This window comes from Brassica napus, chromosome A2 (genome assembly GCF_020379485.1).
Source record: "Brassica napus cultivar Da-Ae chromosome A2, Da-Ae, whole genome shotgun sequence".
In the NCBI taxonomy this organism is placed as follows: Eukaryota; Viridiplantae; Streptophyta; class Magnoliopsida; order Brassicales; family Brassicaceae; genus Brassica; species Brassica napus.
Window position 1 is genome coordinate 989,929 of NC_063435.1, and position 18,651 is coordinate 1,008,579.

The 18,651-nt window shown below is 36.8% G+C and overlaps 5 protein-coding genes and 1 long non-coding RNA gene across 6 annotated transcripts; 3 read left to right on the forward strand and 3 right to left on the reverse strand.

The window, feature by feature from the left end:
* Positions 1-560: 560 nt before the first annotated feature.
* On the reverse strand, positions 561-4,551 carry LOC106383792. Its single transcript, XM_013823853.3, has 3 exons — positions 4,320-4,551; positions 1,168-3,993; positions 561-837 (listed from the first exon to the last, which is right to left on the reverse strand). Exon 2 carries the CDS (start codon positions 3,991-3,993, stop codon positions 2,419-2,421), a length of 1,575 nt encoding a protein of 524 aa, XP_013679307.2. The 5' UTR covers positions 4,320-4,551; the 3' UTR covers positions 561-837; positions 1,168-2,418.
* Positions 4,552-5,346: 795 nt separating this feature from the next.
* LOC106383803 (thylakoid membrane protein TERC, chloroplastic-like) lies at positions 5,347-8,089 on the forward strand. The gene is made up of 14 exons (XM_013823862.3): positions 5,347-5,572; positions 5,638-5,715; positions 5,817-5,932; positions 6,016-6,092; positions 6,182-6,269; positions 6,348-6,428; positions 6,546-6,602; positions 6,717-6,798; positions 6,953-7,002; positions 7,076-7,132; positions 7,218-7,296; positions 7,429-7,487; positions 7,628-7,685; positions 7,774-8,089. The coding sequence occupies exons 1-14, from the start codon at positions 5,413-5,415 to the stop codon at positions 7,869-7,871; spliced, it is 1,140 nt and encodes a 379-aa protein (XP_013679316.1). The 5' UTR covers positions 5,347-5,412; the 3' UTR covers positions 7,872-8,089.
* A 291-nt stretch (positions 8,090-8,380) lies between these two features.
* On the reverse strand, positions 8,381-9,224 carry LOC106383811 (cysteine proteinase inhibitor 1). The gene is made up of 3 exons (XM_013823871.3): positions 8,961-9,224; positions 8,692-8,889; positions 8,381-8,573 (listed from the first exon to the last, which is right to left on the reverse strand). Exons 1-2 carry the CDS (start codon positions 9,078-9,080, stop codon positions 8,704-8,706), a joined length of 306 nt encoding a protein of 101 aa, XP_013679325.1. The 5' UTR covers positions 9,081-9,224; the 3' UTR covers positions 8,381-8,573; positions 8,692-8,703.
* A 709-nt stretch (positions 9,225-9,933) lies between these two features.
* Positions 9,934-13,927, forward strand: LOC106383820 (protein CLT3, chloroplastic). Its single transcript, XM_013823880.3, has 8 exons — positions 9,934-10,592; positions 12,257-12,402; positions 12,608-12,645; positions 12,728-12,843; positions 12,927-13,026; positions 13,105-13,140; positions 13,223-13,273; positions 13,352-13,927. The coding sequence occupies exons 1-8, from the start codon at positions 10,144-10,146 to the stop codon at positions 13,784-13,786; spliced, it is 1,371 nt and encodes a 456-aa protein (XP_013679334.1). The 5' UTR covers positions 9,934-10,143; the 3' UTR covers positions 13,787-13,927.
* A 433-nt stretch (positions 13,928-14,360) lies between these two features.
* On the reverse strand, positions 14,361-15,030 carry LOC125581833. Its single transcript, XR_007319580.1, has 2 exons — positions 14,792-15,030; positions 14,361-14,720 (listed from the first exon to the last, which is right to left on the reverse strand). It is a non-coding gene; the product is annotated as an uncharacterized LOC125581833 (long non-coding RNA).
* On the forward strand, positions 14,546-17,408 carry LOC106406480 (calcium-dependent protein kinase 17-like). Its single transcript, XM_013847157.3, has 5 exons — positions 14,546-15,353; positions 15,799-15,951; positions 16,035-16,318; positions 16,421-16,648; positions 16,729-17,408. Exons 1-5 carry the CDS (start codon positions 14,546-14,548, stop codon positions 16,822-16,824), a joined length of 1,569 nt encoding a protein of 522 aa, XP_013702611.2. The 3' UTR covers positions 16,825-17,408.
* Positions 17,409-18,651: the final 1,243 nt, after the last annotated feature.

An 18,651-nucleotide genomic window follows, 5' to 3' on the forward strand; every position in this document is an offset into this window, starting at 1 on the left:
TAAGCCTAGTTCATACATTTAAAACTTGCAAGTAGTCTTTTTAATACTCGTCTCCATTAAACTAAATATTGTTGGACCAGACCAGACAAACAACCTGTCTCCATTAATTTCCGTTTGCACGATTTACTAAATAGCTGTTTTAATACTCTTTAATCATTCCATTAATTTTCAGCTTAGCATGTGTTGTCATGTCTGTCTAATACTACTATATACAATAATCAAATTGGTAATTAGGTCAAATGAAAACTCAAAGTAAACAGAGAATTCGATTTAAATGCAAGAAAGAAAAGGCCTATTTATCTATCTTTAGCGCCCATTGTAAGTCAATATTTTCAAGCCCATACACACTCAAATTCCTCTTACACGGTGTCACGTTGTTGAAGCCAAGATTGAGTTTTTGAGAAGAAAAACCGAGAAATTGGACTTGAATTTGAGACCCTAGAGGGTAAGTTTCACGATCAAGACGTAATTTTAGAAGAGAGCAAAGGGAAAGTCGATTCTCTTGAACTATGTAGTTACTACCACTAGCTTTCTTCTATAAATTTTATTGACATCCGCGATTTAATTGAAAATGTTATTAACATATTTTTTTGACAACATTAAAATATTTATTGTTAAAGACTGGATTTCTGCTTGCATATTTTTTTTAAACATATGGAAATACTCTTAAAAGTCAAATATGAGTCTTATCAACCGGACAAGGAAAAGTACAAATACATTGATTAGTTTGTTTCAGACAATGTGCTGTTGTATTTGGTCCAAAGGTAGCTCTGCATTTTGATCTGCAGTGATCACCACAAGCCCAAAAAGTCGCTTCACAACTCATACTCTGCTCAACTATATCAAACAAGATTTTTATAACAAAATAATTAAGATTTAAAATATATTAATACACTGAACTGCAATATATATGATATATTTGCCGATGGAGAAAGCCAATTTAAAAAAAAAAAATCATAGTAGTGTTTTGTGAACAGATTTGAATATTGTTATGAGTAAACTAGAAAGGATAATGTTATACCCAAGGCTAATATTACAACAAATTACAAGTTTACGATATTGAAGGCATGGAGCAGCGAATTTAGTTAAAATTCAAGTAATACTTTTTGGAAAAAAGTAACATAAACTGATTATATTTTATGAATAACACAAAAGATTAATGTATACCTAAACCAAGCATAACAAGGAAGATGATGGGGAACACAAGTGAAAAAGCTGCCTTAGCCATGTTAGATTTATTTTCCTCCTTCAGTTTAGTGATTAGTATACTGAATATTGATCGATCCTAAAAATTGTGAGGCTTAAAAGAGAAGATCATCATTTATATATAATGGCAGAGTTTTACCAAAAGTACTTAATTCAGTTAAAAGTTATTTAATGTCATCTTTAACTACTCGAATTATATTCATATCGATTGAGGATAAATGTATTAAAGAAACTAAATGCTAATAAAAGAAAATCTACATATAATAATAATCTTGAATAGTATTTTGGAGATACTCAAATGGAAAAGTATGTAACTGATAAATCAAGTTCACTTTATCAAACATTAAATGATAACAATGTGATAAAGTTTCTGGATACATATTAATCCACCAATTTCAAAAGATTGAAAAGTTACAAAAGAAATCTTCCGATATTTGACAATGTAATATACCTTCTTTATTTCAATGGGATTCTCACTAATTATATTTACTCTTTTCATCTTTACTTATTTCGTTTAAGTCTTTTTTAACCAAATTCTTATATATATTTGGTTCTCTTTAGTTCTATTATTTTTTATCGCTCATTTATGAACCATTTTACTTTTTAAAATGAAAATTCTCATGTCTAAGTAAATAATAATATGCAAACCCTAATTGGTGATTTCATAATGTGAAAGTCCAACCAACCAGAAAATTCGTATCTAAATATGCAAGAAAGAAGAAAGGCCCATCTCTCCATCTTTATGGACCATTTTCAAGCCCATACAAACTCAAATTCTGTTGCATGTTCAAACAAGAAAGAAAATAATAAGAACAAGTAACAGAGGTTGGGACCTTAATAGTAACCACGAGTTGTAGAACGCATTGATAGATGTTTACTTGCTTACGACTCGTTACGATGTTTGCAACATAGAAGCTGAGGAATCAAGAACGTGTCTTTTTTCTTACACTTCACCTACTAGAGGATATATTCACAAGTCAATGGTGTAAGTTCTTTAAAATCACCTTTTAATAGCACTCCATGTTTAGATATGTTGGGGATAAAAACATTAGTAAATTTGAAAGATCCAATTTTGAGCAAACAAGCAAGAAAGCACTTGATAAAAAAACTAGTAACCACAAACTCATACCATCCATCCATTATCTCTCTCTCTCTCTCACTCTCTCCCCTTGCATTTTTTTTTTTATTATTCTAGAAAGCAAACATTCACCTTCAAAGAGAAGGAGGCACATACTGTCTAGACAAACCAAACAGATCTTTACCCTCAAACGGTGATGTCCACTCCCTCCCACCGTTCCCCACTAAAGCAACTTCCTGCACTCCCATCCCATTCCCATTCATTCTCGTCCTTCCACTCATGTCTGCTTCATACTGTGAAGCCTCAGCAACATACTGTTGTTGTTCCTCTTGTCTAGGACACGCTAGCCCTCTGTCTAAACTCCAATCGATTTTGCTGTAATCATATTTCCCTACTGACCCATCAGCGCTCCAGTCTATCCCTGATGAAGACGCTGATCCATACCCGGAGAAGAGCCCAAGAGAAGCAGCTGGAGCCACGGCATGGGGCTGTTCACTTGGCCTTCCCATTATGTGTCCGTTGTTACCTTGATATTGCTGATACTGGTACATCAGGTTAGAGTTCAGATCACTAGGAGGCGGAGTTCTTACGGGTAAATAGCCGTTAGTTTGACCATTAGCAGGGTACCAACCACTCCCTCCTCCTCCTCCTCCTCCTCCACCTCCTGCTGATACTGTAAAGGATGGATTCATAGTAGAGACAGGTGGCACATTTGTGTTAGCTGACTGAGAGCGTTGTTGTTGCTGCATCACCATTACTGGTTCTCTCCCTATAGCCACCGTCACATGATGCGTTTCTTCCATTGGCCTAGGCGGCGGCGGCTGTTGATTTGACATGCGTTTCTTCTCCTCCATTGCAGCATTCTTCATCAACTGCAAATTCATGTTAATCTTATCCATTGGATTAACACTTTGGTTTACATTCTTTCTCTCTTCTTCAGGGACTTTGCTATTATTACTACTAACATCCTCTACTTTTACAGAATGGTCTTGCTTCTGTCTCCTCAACGACTCCTCCGCTCTCTCAACATCCCCTTCCGCAGTAACCACAGCCCTCTCCACATCCTGCTTGCTCCACTTATACTTCGCCTCCAACTCCAAGATTCTACCTAACTCCTCCGAGATGTCAATCTTCAAGCTCCCAAAGCTAGGATCCAGCTTCTTATCCTCAACACTCGCCCCGCCGACATCGAGCAGCCAGTTAACAGACTCCTCCAGCTTCCCTTCGTTCAGCATAAGAGCGTAAGTCGCCTTCTCGTGATGAGGAATCTCCATAGCTATAATCTTCTGAGTAAGCACCTCGAGCTTCCTCGACATGAGGAACTGACAGCACCGCTCGTGAAGCTCCTGAGCTCGCTTCTCCTTCTGACGCTGGTGCTTCCTCTCGTTCTTGAGCCGCATCTTCTCCCTCTTCTCGTTGTCAATGGTGGCTTCCTGCTTTGCTGAAGGTGGTGCTGCTGTTGTTTTCTCTTTGTGGTCTTCGGAGTCTCCAGACCAGCTACCGTTGTTGGAGACGGAATCACAGTCGTCAGACTCATCAATGCTTCTGAAACGGCCGGTGGTGTGGAGAGATGAGGAGGAGGAGGACTCAACTAAGAGAGGATTGTAAGCACCGCCTATGGAGGAGGCTTTAGTAGGTGTTGTCTTGTGTGAATCATTCACAACAACAACCTTCTTGTCTCTTGATTTGGTCTTGGCTACGTTAGACATCTTCATTATTAAAAAAAAAAAAAGAAAAAAGAGAAAAGTCAGAATCTTATCGTTAAACATCAAAAGATGAATGGTCATATGAGCTGCTACAATGTCAAAGGTAGAGACTTTTCAATGGAAAATACAGAAACAGAGTCAATACATAGCAGAGATCAATGAGCTGTAATACAGAAGATCACACAAAACGCATAGATCCATCGCAAAGAACGAATCAAATCCTATAGACAATAAAAAGAATCAAGAAAACCTAAGGACATGCGAACTGAAAGAGTAATCTAAACCGTGGAATAAGATCAGTGACGAGGGCGTTAGAGAGAGAGAGTAACCTGGGATGATTTTGATCGGAGATGTTAGATCCGGTGAGATTGAGGGCGATGAGGGACGAGAGAGGAGGTGCGTTTCGAAATCTTTAAGAAAAAATGTGAAATAGAAATTAGGGTTTGGTTTCTTTTTGACAATCAAAGAGTTGCCAAAAAACCAAACCAAAAAGTCCTTTGTAATGAATTCTGATCCTTTTTTTGATTTATTTTGTTTCTATATTGTCAGTTATTTTTTTCCTTTTCACGCTCATTTACAGTTGTTTTTGTTTGATTTCGGTTGTGGAAGAAAAAAAAACTGAATAATAAAAAAAAATAGATTTACTTGGGCAGGACTCGGACAGATGTATCCTGGTTTAGGATTGCGAGCAGACCAATTAATAATTTATCACATTATATAAAATGCACTTTACTGAAAAATAACGCTACGGACATCATACAGTTTTTTAAAATAATTTATTCAAACTACTGTTCATTTTTAGTCGACTTTTAAAAATACTGTTCATAATGTCTTATAAATAACCCTTAATTATTTTTTTTTATGATTTTCTTTTTGAACACATTTTTTATGTTTAGAACGAAATTAAGTTACTAATTATTTTTAAAATCACTGAATAAAATACCAGTGTTTTTTTTAAAACTGTATCGAAAACTAAATCAGATAATTTTTGGATCACGGTTCAATCTAGTTTGACAATGTCAAATCTGATTCAATAATTTGGTTTAAAGTAATGTTAGTAAATATTATACATAATTAAAATATAATAAATTTAAAATATAAAATATTATAAATATAAACTAATTTTATGTTTATATGGATAGTTTACAGATTTTTTTTATTGTTTTAATCAGTTTAGATTGAAACCTGCTATATAATCGGTTTATAACCAGTTATTAGATCTAACCCGACTATATAATCGGTTCGGTTTGTTAAACCAATTACTCAACTGAGGGGTAACATTGTCTACTTATTTTATTTGTTTGACCGGATCGCATCGGGTCAAAGGCAGCAGAATCTCTAAAACGACACCGTTTCATCACCGATTAATAATGGTCACACACTCGCATTGTAGTTTGTTTTTGGAATTTACGAAACGCGCTAATGAGCTTAGTAGCTTCAGTCATCCACCACGGAGTCCTCTCCCCGGCGAAACCGGATCGAATCTTCCTAAACATTCCGGCGATCCCGCCGCATCGTCTCCGAGCTCGTGGATGGACTCAGTCTCCTCTCTCTCTCCTCGCAAATCCTCCCCTCGTTACAGGTCTCCCCCTCTCTCAAAACTGCATTTTCATGTAATTTGGATTCTATCTAAATGTGCTTTTTCAGCTGCGAATCGTCGCCTCCTTCACATTGCGTGCGCCCGAGGAACTGATCAGGAAGATGATCTTTCTTCCTCTTCTTCAGGTGAATGCTTCTTCAGGAGATGAGACTCTTTACATCATTAGTATGAACTGTGATCTTAATTTGTGATGATAATGTTTTTTGTGTGTGGTATGTTAGTACAGAGAAGGAGAAGATAGATCTTCTACCACACAAAGATGAAGATGAAGGCCTGAGAGATAATAATAATAATAGACAAGAAGAGACAAACAAAACTTCCTTCAGCACTGTTGCCTTGTGTGTTAGTATCTTCTTGCATCTGATGCTAATAATATGTTTTTGCTCTGTAAACGAAACTTAATGTTGTATTCTTTCTCTCAATAGGTAAGCACTGCCGTGGCATTTGGAATCGGGATAGGTTTCAAGGAAGGTGTTGGCAAGGCGTCAGAGTTTTTTGCAGGGTGCTTTGAATATTATACATACAAGTTTGATTAGCTCTGAAGGCGATATCTATTAAGTTAAACTGTTTTTTTTTTCAAACTTCTTGCAGCTATTTGTTGGAGCAAAGCTTGTCAGTGGACAACTTGTTTGTTTTTGTACTCGTCTTCAAGTACTTCAAAGTGCCACTCATGTACCAGGTACCAGTTTATCTGCACAGAGATTTAGTTCTTGACTATAATAGAGTATTATATAATTTTGCTATGTTGGATCTATAGAATCGGGTGCTTACCTATGGTGTAGCTGGTGCAATTCTCTTTCGCTTCTCGCTCATAGTGCTAGGAACAGCCACTCTTCAGGTGACTTCTATGTTTGGACTTTGGATCAGAGCGTTTGTTATTGTATTGCTGTTTATTTTATTCTTTTTTTCTGCCTCATTTGAGATCAATTTCTAAATCCTCCCTACGATCTTTCAGAGATTTGAAGCAGTGAATCTTCTGCTTGCTGCAGTACTCTTGTATTCGTCTTTCAAGGTGCATGTTTCCTCATCTTAGCATTTATACCTGTAATACACACATGACACAACTATTAGTAAGGAACATAAAGGCTGGTCGGTCGCTTTTTCTGTGCCTAATGTCTTGTTACAGTTATTTTCAAGTGAAGAAGATGATACAGATCTATCTGACAACTTCATTGTAAAGACATGCCAGAGATTTATTCCTGTCACATGTAATATACCTCGTCTTTTTTTTTCTTTCTGTTCCCTCTAGTTACTTGCATTATATGTAGTCATGCGTCTAATTTCAGTGATAAATACTGTTTCCCATGCTTCCCATTAACTGATTTTTTTTTCCTTCTTGCTTATGTTTTAAACTGTGGGCAGCAAGTTACGATGGAAATAGGTTTTTCACAAAGAATGATGGCATTTGGAAAGTAAGTATTTCACTAAATTTATCATAGTATCTTTTGACTGGGGTTCTAATCTATCTCAAAACAATTTGGGCAGGCCACACCATTGCTTCTCACAGTAGCAGTGATCGAGCTCAGCGACATAGCATTTGCTGTATACTCCATCACCACTTTGTGAATCTTTTTTGGTTTAAAAAAAAATGAAGCGCAGCACTGATGCTTGTTGCCCATTCTCTTAGGTTGACTCAATACCAGCTGTTTTTGGCGTCACAAGGGATCCTTTTATAGTCTTGACCTCTAACCTGTTTGCAATCATAGGTACTAACTTCTTTAGTCTGTACTTGATCTTGTTGATGCTGATGCTGCCAATATTATTGGAAAATTTGATTTGAATTGAATTTTTAGTGGGAGATTTTGCATAACAGTTTATTTATTATGTTTTGGCTTCAGGATTGAGGTCTCTCTATACTTTGATTTCTGAAGGAATGGGGGAGCTGGAATATTTGCAGGTATCATTTATCACTTGTTTTATTTTTCATTCAGCTTATCTCTGTTTAATGTTCCAACAAAACTAAGTAGTCAAATGCATAAGAGAGAGAGTTCCTTAATTGTGGTCATCAGTATCTAATCTTGTCTTTTCCTTAACCAGCCATCAATAGCAGTTGTTCTTGGCTTCATCGGATTCAAGATGATCCTCGATTTCTTTGGTATAATTCATTGTTTATTCATCCAAAATTTTCTTGAACAAAATCACCACAAAAACTAAGCTATGTCAACATTTCTTCCTCATTGCAGGCTTCCATGTATCGACGGAGGCATCACTTGGTGTTGTGGCACTCTCTCTCAGCACCGGAGTTTTGTTGAGCCTAACAAACAAATCCGGCGACAGCTAACTAAGAGAATGGGGGAAGAGCTTCCAGATGTAGTCAATCAAACAGTTCATAAGAACAAAATCGCATTGTTCATTAAGTCATTCCACATATGTGTTACTGTAGATAAAACACAGCTGCAAAGCACAAGATCTTTAGACCCAAACTTAATCTATTTGTCTGTAAGAACGTTGGCTTTGATAGTCCGCCGGCTATGAAACGAATTGATTATTTTGAGACGAGTTGACTCTTGGATAATCAAAGTCATTTTGTTGCTCAATCAAGGAGCTTGAAAGTGAGGAACGAGAATGCTAAAAGTATGAGACTATTCATTTGGCTTTAGTCTTTCCATTCTCCATCATCAGACAAATAACTCTTCTAATTATCAAATAATCTCTACAAAATGCTTCTGTTTTTAGTTCAGCTTTGTGCTATGCTCTTTACTTATTTTAGCTAACCAATTGTCTCATCTCACCCTCGATCTTGTTTAGTGTCATATATCTAGCCTTTAATCATGAGATAACATCTACTTCTAACTTCATAATGTCTCTTAAAATCAATGGTAGATAGATATAACGTGACAACTTGCAATAAACAATACACAAATCTCACCAGTTCCGCACACAATGGACCGGACTCACACATTCACTTATTTAAGTAGTTATCTTGGTTAAAGAGGGACTCTTATCACGTGCAATCTTAGAGGCAAAGCAAGGTCAGACAAGCCTGGAAAGAAAAGCACAAAATGTAAGACATCTTTCCAAGTAACTACAATAAACTAATGTGTCTAGGTATTTAAGATCAGTGCTCGAGACCGAGTAATGATGAATGTTGATGTGTTTACCAGCATAGAGGCTTAAACATCGCGAACGTGGTTGAAGTCCTCCAACTTCTTGAGATTCTCCCATGCTTTCTCCAAAACCTTGGCCTCGTAGACCTTCTTGGTCTCGCCATCAGCCACCTCCACGGTGAGATGGTGCATCGTTCCCGCCACAACCTGTGTTTTCGCACCAAGGAGCCTCCTGTACTCCAGAGTCACGTTCTACACACATAACACAATCATTTTGGATGTAAATTAAAAGGAAAATGAAACTAGCCTAATAGAAAACGTACCTCCTTCTTGTTATGCTCATCGACAGCGAAACGAGCGAGACTCTCGACTTGAAGATCATTTGCATTTGCATCAATATCACGAACTCCTCCGACGATTGTTCCTCCTTGTTGATCCGCCATTATCGCCTGCTTCCTTTTTTTTTATTTTCTCGAAATATTATTTGATTCGTAGCTGTCTTCTAATCCGCTGTACTATATATATATAGAGGGAATCTTAAAGCGCGTTTTCTTATCCTTCAAGAATAGTTCTTTTCCAGTATTTGTGACTCATTATATAACACTAACCATCGAAACTATATTATATGTAAATCGAATTATACAGAGAGATTAAAACTAAAAGAAGAAACTATTGATAAAATCCATAACCAGAAAGGGGTAAGGTCAGGCCCATACCGTATAGTATGTATCGGGCCGATCAAAAGATGTCACCACGAATAAGACATTTCTTCACCTTTTTTTCTGTGTTTATTTTGTCAACATTTGATAAAATCATTGTAAACCAAAAAAAAAAAAGAAAAGCTGCCAAATTTACGTTAGACTCTCTTAAGCAAAACATCTAATATGTTTAAATTTCAAAAAAAATTCTATTATATGAATTAGCTAGGAAAATAATATTCAATCTTAAAAGAAAATTATATTTGGAGGACTTCTTCTAGCTAAAACATGTGTGGCATTATGGGATTGTCTTTTGACAAAGTAAAAAAAGAAAAATATAGGTAGTTTACAGCTCCAAGTTTAGTGTTTGCAACTAAAATTGGTGATTGACATATCTTGAACTACATTTACCAACATTTGTGAATCACCTTCGAAATCAAATGTTAGGAGTAATCTGAAAGTTGATATAGAGTGAGTATTTGGAAAAATCTATCAGTCTAAAATGGATGACTTAAAGAATGGGTAGGTCAAATTGTCTTCCCATACCATAAGTGTGCGCAAATAAATACAGAAAACAAAAACTTGTCTACTCTGTCTTTATTTTTATTTTATTTTTGTAACTGCAAGTTGGTCGAACGTGTGTCGATAATAACTTGTTTCAAAAGAGATAAAAAAAGACACCAAGTCTTAAAAGTCACTTCCGTCTCCCTCCCACTCTCTCTCTCTCTCTCTCTCTCTCTCTCCCTTAAATAAAAAACAAAGCAGAATCGGTTTCATCAGCTTAGCCACTAATTCTAATCCCACCACCATGGCAACAACAACGCCTCCCCGCCGCATAACCACCGGTTCGATCACCTCGGTCCAATCGCATTCCGCGGTTCGACCTCTATCAATGATCTCTCTAATCCGTCGACATCACCACCTCAACCTTCGTCTGCCGTCGCCAATTGCTCCTGCCTCCAGGCGGTGGTTAATCGAAGCGGTCGCGAGATCGCCCTGGGAAGGATCTGATGACGGAGGAGCTCAGGCTGATGGTAAAAAGCCAGGAGTGTGCGGTTACGCGATCAGCGGCAACGAGATCGAAGGGAGCAGTGGGGAGCTTGTGGAGGGAGATCAGCAGCATGTCAATACGATGGAGATGGTGATGTGGGCGGCGGCTACGGCGGCGTTTGGAGTCGCGAACCGCGTGATGTACAAGCTCGCGTTGGTTCCGCTCAAACAGTATCCCTTCTTCCTCGCGCAACTCTCCACCTTCGGGTAAAATGAAATCTCTGTGTTTTGCTTACTGATGTTAATTAATTTTAATTTAGAGGTCGCAACACGTTCTTAATCTTACATTTGATAAACTAATTTAAAATTCACGAACCTACGTGGCTTGCATAATTTGAGCTAGTCCTAAAGAATAGTTCCCAAGTAAAACAAACAAGTATCAATCTGTCTGTATACATTTTTTATATTGTTAGTGGAAACTTAAAATGTTGGTTATATATAGGTTTCTTTTATGTAATCACTAATGCTTGACCGGAAATTAATATTTGGTGGTTTTGAGAATTAATTTCAAATAGATTTTCTCACAATAATTTTGTTTTTTCCTTCTAAAAAAATGACCTCTAGAAATATTGGGTTTGATGTTATACGTGTTAAAAATGCAAGGGGGAGATGCGAATAAATTAAAAAAAAAAAATTGGGTCAGATTTGGCTTGCAGTCTATTTTGAGTTGGATACTTCTACTTGGAACATTATTGGAGGCGGATATCATTTCGCCACAAGCATTAAACACATATTTTATGATTATTAATTATTTGATAGTTCACTACTGATCCAAGTTAAGATTTATACCACCAATTAACTAACAGCTTATTTTCATTGTAAACCATTTGCAAGTTATATTTTACAACTCAAAATGCCTTTATATTGATAATATATTTTCTGTAAAATAAAAATAAAATTGGTAAAATTGTAAAAGAAACTTTAGATAAACTATATGGACTGATCCATATTATACAAATATAAGCAAGCTCAGTTGGTTGAATATGTTACAAAAAGAAATACTTGAATATGCGGATATGCTGCTAGAGGAAGAAAAAAACACAACGTTATAAGTTGGTGGAACCAAACTATTAGTATTTTAAAAAGGTGGTGGAACCAAATTGAATAAAGTCCATCCATACGATTATCCGCCCCTTAGCGGCTTCTAAGTAATAGTCTTATGGGGTCCCCCCCAGTGGCCTTGGACTTGATTAGTATAATTCCTTATGGTCCTAGCTTGTGAGGCTGAAAATACCAAACCAAACCAAGCCAAATTGATGGTTTATTCCCATTTTGTCACAATTTTTTCTCAAGTCGAAAGCAGTAACAAATAGAGAAGTACATACAACTATATAAACATTCTATTGCCAAAACTTAAATGGCAGCTGAAACTAAACCAAACAGAAGTGATTATGCTAACTCTTTTTGTTCTTAAACCCAAACTAAAGGGAAACCAAACCGGAATTGATTGTAAACCGACACGCGCACCCATACTATTCAAGTCTCTTTTCCTCTTAATTTCTAGTGGTTGCTGCCTGCAGGGCAAGTTTGATTAGCTTATTGCCTTGCATCCGATTCTTAACTTGTCAACAAAATGTCTAAAATTGAGGATCATAAGATAATGTTACATGTGCTTAACAGAGTGTTTAAAGTGGCTTTCTTCACTGTACATTATGTTGGGTAAATATATTCGGAATAAGTCTATAGTGGTTGCTCTGTTCTCGGTGGACCAGAAACTTTGATCAATACTCGCCATGAACTATTTGTTTTCCTATCCATTTTCCTTATTGCTTATTTGCTTAAATGATGTCTTAGAAACATCTTGTTCTATATATCAAAGGCTTTAGTTTACAGAATAAACATTTCTTCTTTTTGATATTTGGTTCATGTAGGTATGTAGCTGTATATTATTCAATCTTGTATTTTCGATATCGTGCTGGAACTGTTACAGATGAGATGCTCTCGGTGCCTAAGATGCCATTTTTAATTGCTGGCGTCTTGCAGGCTTTAGCTGCAGCTGCTGGCATGGCAGCTACAGGTATAATAACATTACTCTTTATACGAATGTCCGTCCATGCGATCCTTACTTACATTTGTTTTTGCGTTTCTATTTCTTAAATGGAATAATATAATAGCTTTGTAATTTTCATGTACAAAATGGCTTTGATGGCTTTATATTTATAGCTTTATATTCCATCGACTATATATATTCATTTCACTGTTTTTTTTTCCCTTTATTTCAGCAAATCTCTCGGGGCCATCTACTACAGTTTTATCTCAGGTTAGAGTGTGACACGCTGAAAGCCTTGATTGTCTTAAAAACATGTTTTTGCTAACTAAAATATCCGTTTGTTTCCATGCAGACATTTCTTGTCTGGCAAATCTTCTTCTCCATTATATTTCTCAGGAGGAGATATAGCGTAAACCAAATACTCGGATGCACTCTTGTAGCCCTTGGTGTAGTCGTCAGTGTGGCAAGGTAAGATCTCTGAGGTCCTCTTGGTCGACATTCCTTTTGGGATTTTCGGAACCACTAATAGTATTATTATTGCATCTCTGCAGTGGATCAGGTGCTGCTCATTCCTTAAAGGAAGCTGGAGTATTTTGGATTCTTCTTATGGTCCTTTCTTACCTTTTCCAAGGAGCAGATACAGTATTAAAGGTCCGTTAATCACAATTTGACAAGCCTTTAAACTATTGTCATTATTCTATTTAATCTCAGATTTTCTTTTTTATATAGGAAGTCATCTTTATAGATAGCCAGAAACGATTGAAGGTACATACACAATCTCAGAGTTTTCATTTATTTATTTTGTGTGCTTGAAGTTCTGAAAACTCATCTCCTCTTACTATCACAGGGAGCTTCACTCGATCTTTTTATAGTAAATTCATATGGTTCTGCCTTCCAGGTAAGTACTCTCTAAGCTCTGACTTGCATTGCAAGCAAAGTAACTTTACCTATATTGATGATATTGTGACCAATTCAGGCCATCTGCATCGCATTGCTTCTTCCATTTCTCTCAAAACTGTGGGGCATACCGTTTAACCAACTCGGTAGCTACCTAAAAGACGGCGCGGCTTGCTTTCTCAACATCGGGACAATGACAAAAGGATGTGAAGGGGCTCCGTTGTTGCCACTGTTGTTTGTGATAGCAAACATTGGCTATAACATTGCGCTTTTGAGACTACTCAAGATTTCATCGGCGGTGGTTTCATCTCTTGCATCGACAGTGTCAGTGCCCATTGCAGTGTTCTTGTTCACGTTGCCATTACCTTACCTTGGAGTTGCATCATCGCTTCCAAATGGGTTCATGGGAGGAACAATAATACTTGTATTGGGAATGCTTGTTTACAGCTGGGCACCACAAGGACCTAACGGTTCTCATACTGATTCAGTCATTCCTTCACCTCCTCCCACTTAGAGTGAGTTTGATTAGAGTTTCTGTTTTTAGTAAGAGATTTGAGAGATTTGTGAAAATATCAAACTAGAAAAAGATAATCTAAGATCTGAATATCATAAAATATTTTAATGATGTTAATTGGAAAAGTTGACATTTTTGAAAGTTGCTAGCTGGATTTTGATATTCTTATTTGGTTGATAGAATCCACTCAATCCAGTTATTCAGTTAAATGACATTTTCAATAAATTAAATAGGATTAAATTTCTTAATTACATGTCAAAAAAATCCCAATTAAGAATTTTTTTTCCATACGTCAGATAAGATGAATTAAAATTTGCAGAATGTCCATTTGTTTTCAAAAACTTGATCTTTTGATATTAAAAAGAAAATATTATATATATGGGGTAAAGTGAATTGACATTTGGAAGATAAGAACATACAGTTTTGTAACAAGTATAAATCACCAGGATTAGCTCTCAACCTTGTCCTAAATCTTTAACTTTAAATAACAACATTACAGACAAGCTTTAGTCCTAAACTTCCTCTCTATCAACAAATCCTATAACCCTTTGAACCTAAAGCCAACGAAGAGAACAAAAACATTCTATTCATAGCCATTTGACAACCAAAAACACCTAACGATTTCTTGCTCTAGAAGAAACAAAAACCAGAGGAAGAAAAAAAAATGATACTAAGAGAATAAAAACACACAAAAAAAAACCCTTTCGATCTCTCTTCCTCCTTGAGCTTGTTACCTCCTTCCTCTCCCCCACCGCAACAATGGGAAACTGTTGTTCTCAAGGACGGGACTCAGCCGATAACGCAGATGGATACACACAAGACAAGGGCATTACCGCTTCAACTGCTGAACCTTCCGTACCACAATCCAAACACGCCCCTCCTTCTCCTCCTCCCGCAACAAAGCAAGGCCCTATAGGACCTGTCTTAGGTCGACCTATGGAAGATGTAAAATCTTCATATTCTTTAGGGAAAGAGCTAGGGAGAGGACAGTTTGGTGTCACGCACCTCTGCACGCAGAAGGCAACAGGTCAGCAGTTCGCTTGCAAGACCATTGCCAAAAGGAAGCTTGTGAACAAAGAAGACATTGAGGATGTAAGAAGGGAAGTGCAGATAATGCATCACATGACCGGTCAGCCAAACATTGTTGAGCTTAAAGGAGCTTATGAGGATAAACATTCTGTGCATTTGGTCATGGAGCTTTGCGCTGGTGGAGAGTTGTTCGATAGGATTATTGCTAAAGGACATTACTCTGAGAGAGCAGCTGCTTCTTTGTTGAGAACCATTGTTCAGATTATCCATACTTGCCATTCCATGGGGGTTATTCACAGGGATTTGAAGCCTGAGAACTTTCTGTTGCTCAGCAAAGATGAGAACGCTCCTCTCAAGGCCACTGACTTTGGTTTGTCTGTTTTTTACAAGCCAGGAGATGTTTTTAAGGATATTGTGGGTAGTGCTTATTACATTGCACCAGAGGTTTTGAAAAGGAAGTATGGACCAGAAGCTGATATTTGGAGTATTGGTGTTATGTTGTATATCCTCTTATGTGGTGTTCCACCTTTCTGGGCTGGTAAACATAATCTGTCTATCTAAAAACAAATATTATAAAGATATCTAGATAGACCCGCGGGTTCAAAATTTGGGTAGTTCGGTTCAACCAAAATCTCGTTGAATTCAACCTAAAAAGTTTGGTTCAGTATTTGGATAGTTCGGTTTTCAATTTTTTTACCAAAACTAACCAAAATTTTTGGTTTCGATTATATTTTGGTTAAAGATTCGGTTAAATTTAGGTAATTTTGGTTTGTTCGGTTACTTTGGTTTGAAATTTCTCTGACTTAAATTCAAAATTTGCTTAACAATTCTTCTTTTTCACACCCGAATTACCGAACCGAAAACCATTTTTTTTATTCGGTTCGGTTCAGCGAGTGTGGTTTAGATAACAACCGCAGGCCTATATCCAGATATGATTTTTATAATATATATATTCATGTGTTGTGATTATCTGATGATCATAGAATCGGAGAATGGAATATTCAACGCCATCCTAAAGGGACATGTTGATTTCTCAAGTGATCCATGGCCATCACTCTCACCTCAGGCGAAGGATCTTGTTAAGAAGATGCTCAACTCTGATCCCAAGCAAAGACTAACTGCTGCTCAAGTTCTCAGTAAGCATATACAAAACACACAACCAAAAAAAACCCAAAGCATAACAATCTCTCTCCATGCCAATTAATGTTTGTTTTTTTAGACCATCCATGGATCAAGGAGGATGGAGAAGCACCAGATGTTCCTCTTGACAACGCGGTGATGTCAAGGCTCAAGCAATTCAAAGCAATGAACAATTTCAAGAAAGTTGCATTGCGGGTGATAGCAGGTTGCTTATCAGAGGAAGAGATCATGGGGTTGAAGGAGATGTTTAAAGGCATGGACACTGATAGCAGTGGAACAATTACACTCGAGGAGCTAAGACAAGGACTCGCTAAGCAAGGTACAAGGTTGTCAGAATACGAAGTCCAACAGTTAATGGAAGCTGTAAGTCCTTTAAATGCTAACAACAATTTTTAGCTTTTGTCATATGCTGAGCAACTTAAGGAAGGAGACTCACCATTTCTGTTTTTTGGTTTGATTCTACAGGCTGATGCTGACGGTAATGGAACAATAGACTATGGTGAGTTTATTGCAGCTACAATGCATATTAACAGACTTGACAGAGAAGAACATCTCTACTCAGCCTTCCAACACTTTGACAAAGACAACAGTGGGTATATCACAATGGAAGAGCTGGAGCAAGCTCTTAGGGAGTTTGGCATGAATGATGGCAGAGACATTAAAGAGATAATCTCCGAGGTTGATGGAGACAATGTAAGAAACAACAGCCTCCCTTCAAATTGAAACCATCATCTAAAAATCTCATTATTAATATAACCAAATTTCTGATGTAGGATGGTCGGATAAACTATGATGAGTTTGTGACAATGATGAGAAAAGGAAACCCTGATCCTATCCCAAAGAAGCGACGTGAGCTTTCATTTAAATGACCAGAGTAGAGGAAGAGAGAAGATAGAAAGAGAGCAGAACATGATTATGAGAAACTCATGCTAATCATTGAACTGGAGGAGATCTAGAAGGGAGGAGAAGGCTCAAGAAGTTTAAAAAAAAAAATCATCAAGTGAGAATTTGATTGTATGTACATTTTCTCTTCTAGTTGTTTACTACTTAAAGTGACATGGGTTTCTCAATGTACTTAAAACTTCTCTTGTATGTGTTAGTGATATTTGTTCTTACTTAATTACTGGCAAAAACGCTTGAAAACATACAAAGCTAAACACAACATCAACAATGGCAATGTTCACATTCTAGTATCTAGGCTAATCATCTTAATAGAATATCCAGATGTAATCAGGCAATGATTATCAATTAGACCACAGAGATGGATGTTACAGGAAGTTCAATGCACTGTCGTCAAAATGGAGTGAGAAGGAAGATTCTTAACTAGAGGCAATTCAACAGGAGTTATCACTGAGTAGGTAAGCTTCCTCAAGCTCATACATATCAAAAAAGGTTGGATGCGGCTATTAATTAGTAGTAGTACCCTCACGGCTCTGAGACGTAAGCTGTTCTAATTGCAATCCATCTCCTTTTCTAACCTCAGCGTTCCTAATGGATTTTCATTATTATTTATATATATAAATTCCAAGGTTTTTAATGTGATTTTATTTGTTCAAGGTGACGAATGGATGGTACAAGAAGCTGGGAGAAAGAATATGGACGCCTTGGTTCCTTAATGCATAGCATTGTTTCCCTCAGCAAAGAAGAATCAAGGTTTAGATTTTATTCATCTAGTGAAAGAGGTAGTGGAGGGAAAGGGGAGGATGGTTAAGACTGTAGAGACAGTGAGTATTGCAGAGAACACCAATGCCAACCAGTCGTTGGGAGATGGTAAACCAATGTACAATTACTTCATCAAAGTCGAGTAAGTCTGCACGTAGTTACGAAGCTTGAGTTTGTTGTTTTTTTTTTATGACACAATTAAAACACCAAACTGAAATAATAATTGAACCCCACGGGTGTCGTCCACAACCAAACAGAATCTCGTTGAAAGAGAGAGGTTACCAGATTTACACTGAAACCTGTCGTTATAAAATGATTATGCTAGGACGATCTGCCAACTATAATACTCTTTATTCTTAAGTATGATTGATAGTCATATGGATATGGATGAGGGTATTCACGTCACGTGTGTTCAAATTATGCAAGGTCCACCAGAGGACGTTGATACTAATTTTGGATCATTAAACTAATTCTAAGAAAATTTACTGGTTCGTACGTACCCTATGAACTTATATTTCCAATTCATTATTATGTTTATAGAACATGTATAACTTTGTGGATAATGGACATGCATGAATCACGACGGAACGTCACCCCCACACTCTCCTGAATTATGCTAAAATTGGCTCAGTATGATTTATCTATTCAGATATCACCGAGTGTCTCCACTCAAAGTCAGACTCGTAGTACTATGTTGAACCACCTTTAGTTTATTTGTATTGTTCATTTCGTCACCCAAATTTTATAAATTAGTTATTTCTTTTTTTTTTTGTCGACTATAAATTAGTTATTTCTAACGAATGATTGTTTCAGTTTCATTAATAAAAATCTGATATCCAGATACTTTCGACTCCCTATGCAAAGCGGTCGATATTAGAACATTATTATGTTCAAGAAAAAATAATGGAAGATTCAAAAATAGTTCTAAAAAGTGTCTAAGAAGTGCATAAATTAATTAAAAAAGGAAAAAAAAGTGTAAGAGTTTCTCATCTGAAACTATGTTTTTTTTTTTTTTTGAAAAACTCAGATCTTCA

Coding starts and splice junctions, on each gene's coding strand:
- LOC106383792 (XM_013823853.3), bottom strand. CDS start 3,993: ATGTCTAACGTAGCCAAGACCAAATCAAGAGACAAGAAGGTTGTTGTT.
- LOC106383803 (XM_013823862.3), top strand. CDS start 5,413: ATGAGCTTAGTAGCTTCAGTCATCCACCACGGAGTCCTCTCCCCGGCG. Junction 6,093..6,181: donor GCGTCAGAGTTTTTTGCAGG/GTGCTTTGAATA, acceptor AACTTCTTGCAG/CTATTTGTTGGAGCAAAGCT. Junction 6,799..6,952: donor GAGATTTATTCCTGTCACAT/GTAATATACCTC, acceptor AACTGTGGGCAG/CAAGTTACGATGGAAATAGG.
- LOC106383811 (XM_013823871.3), bottom strand. CDS start 9,080: ATGGCGGATCAACAAGGAGGAACAATCGTCGGAGGAGTTCGTGATATT. Junction 8,890..8,960: donor ATGAGCATAACAAGAAGGAG/GTACGTTTTCTA, acceptor TTATGTGTGTAG/AACGTGACTCTGGAGTACAG.
- LOC106383820 (XM_013823880.3), top strand. CDS start 10,144: ATGGCAACAACAACGCCTCCCCGCCGCATAACCACCGGTTCGATCACC. Junction 13,141..13,222: donor ATAGCCAGAAACGATTGAAG/GTACATACACAA, acceptor TTACTATCACAG/GGAGCTTCACTCGATCTTTT. Junction 13,274..13,351: donor CATATGGTTCTGCCTTCCAG/GTAAGTACTCTC, acceptor TGACCAATTCAG/GCCATCTGCATCGCATTGCT.
- LOC106406480 (XM_013847157.3), top strand. CDS start 14,546: ATGGGAAACTGTTGTTCTCAAGGACGGGACTCAGCCGATAACGCAGAT. Junction 16,319..16,420: donor TCCAACAGTTAATGGAAGCT/GTAAGTCCTTTA, acceptor TTGATTCTACAG/GCTGATGCTGACGGTAATGG. Junction 16,649..16,728: donor CCGAGGTTGATGGAGACAAT/GTAAGAAACAAC, acceptor TTTCTGATGTAG/GATGGTCGGATAAACTATGA.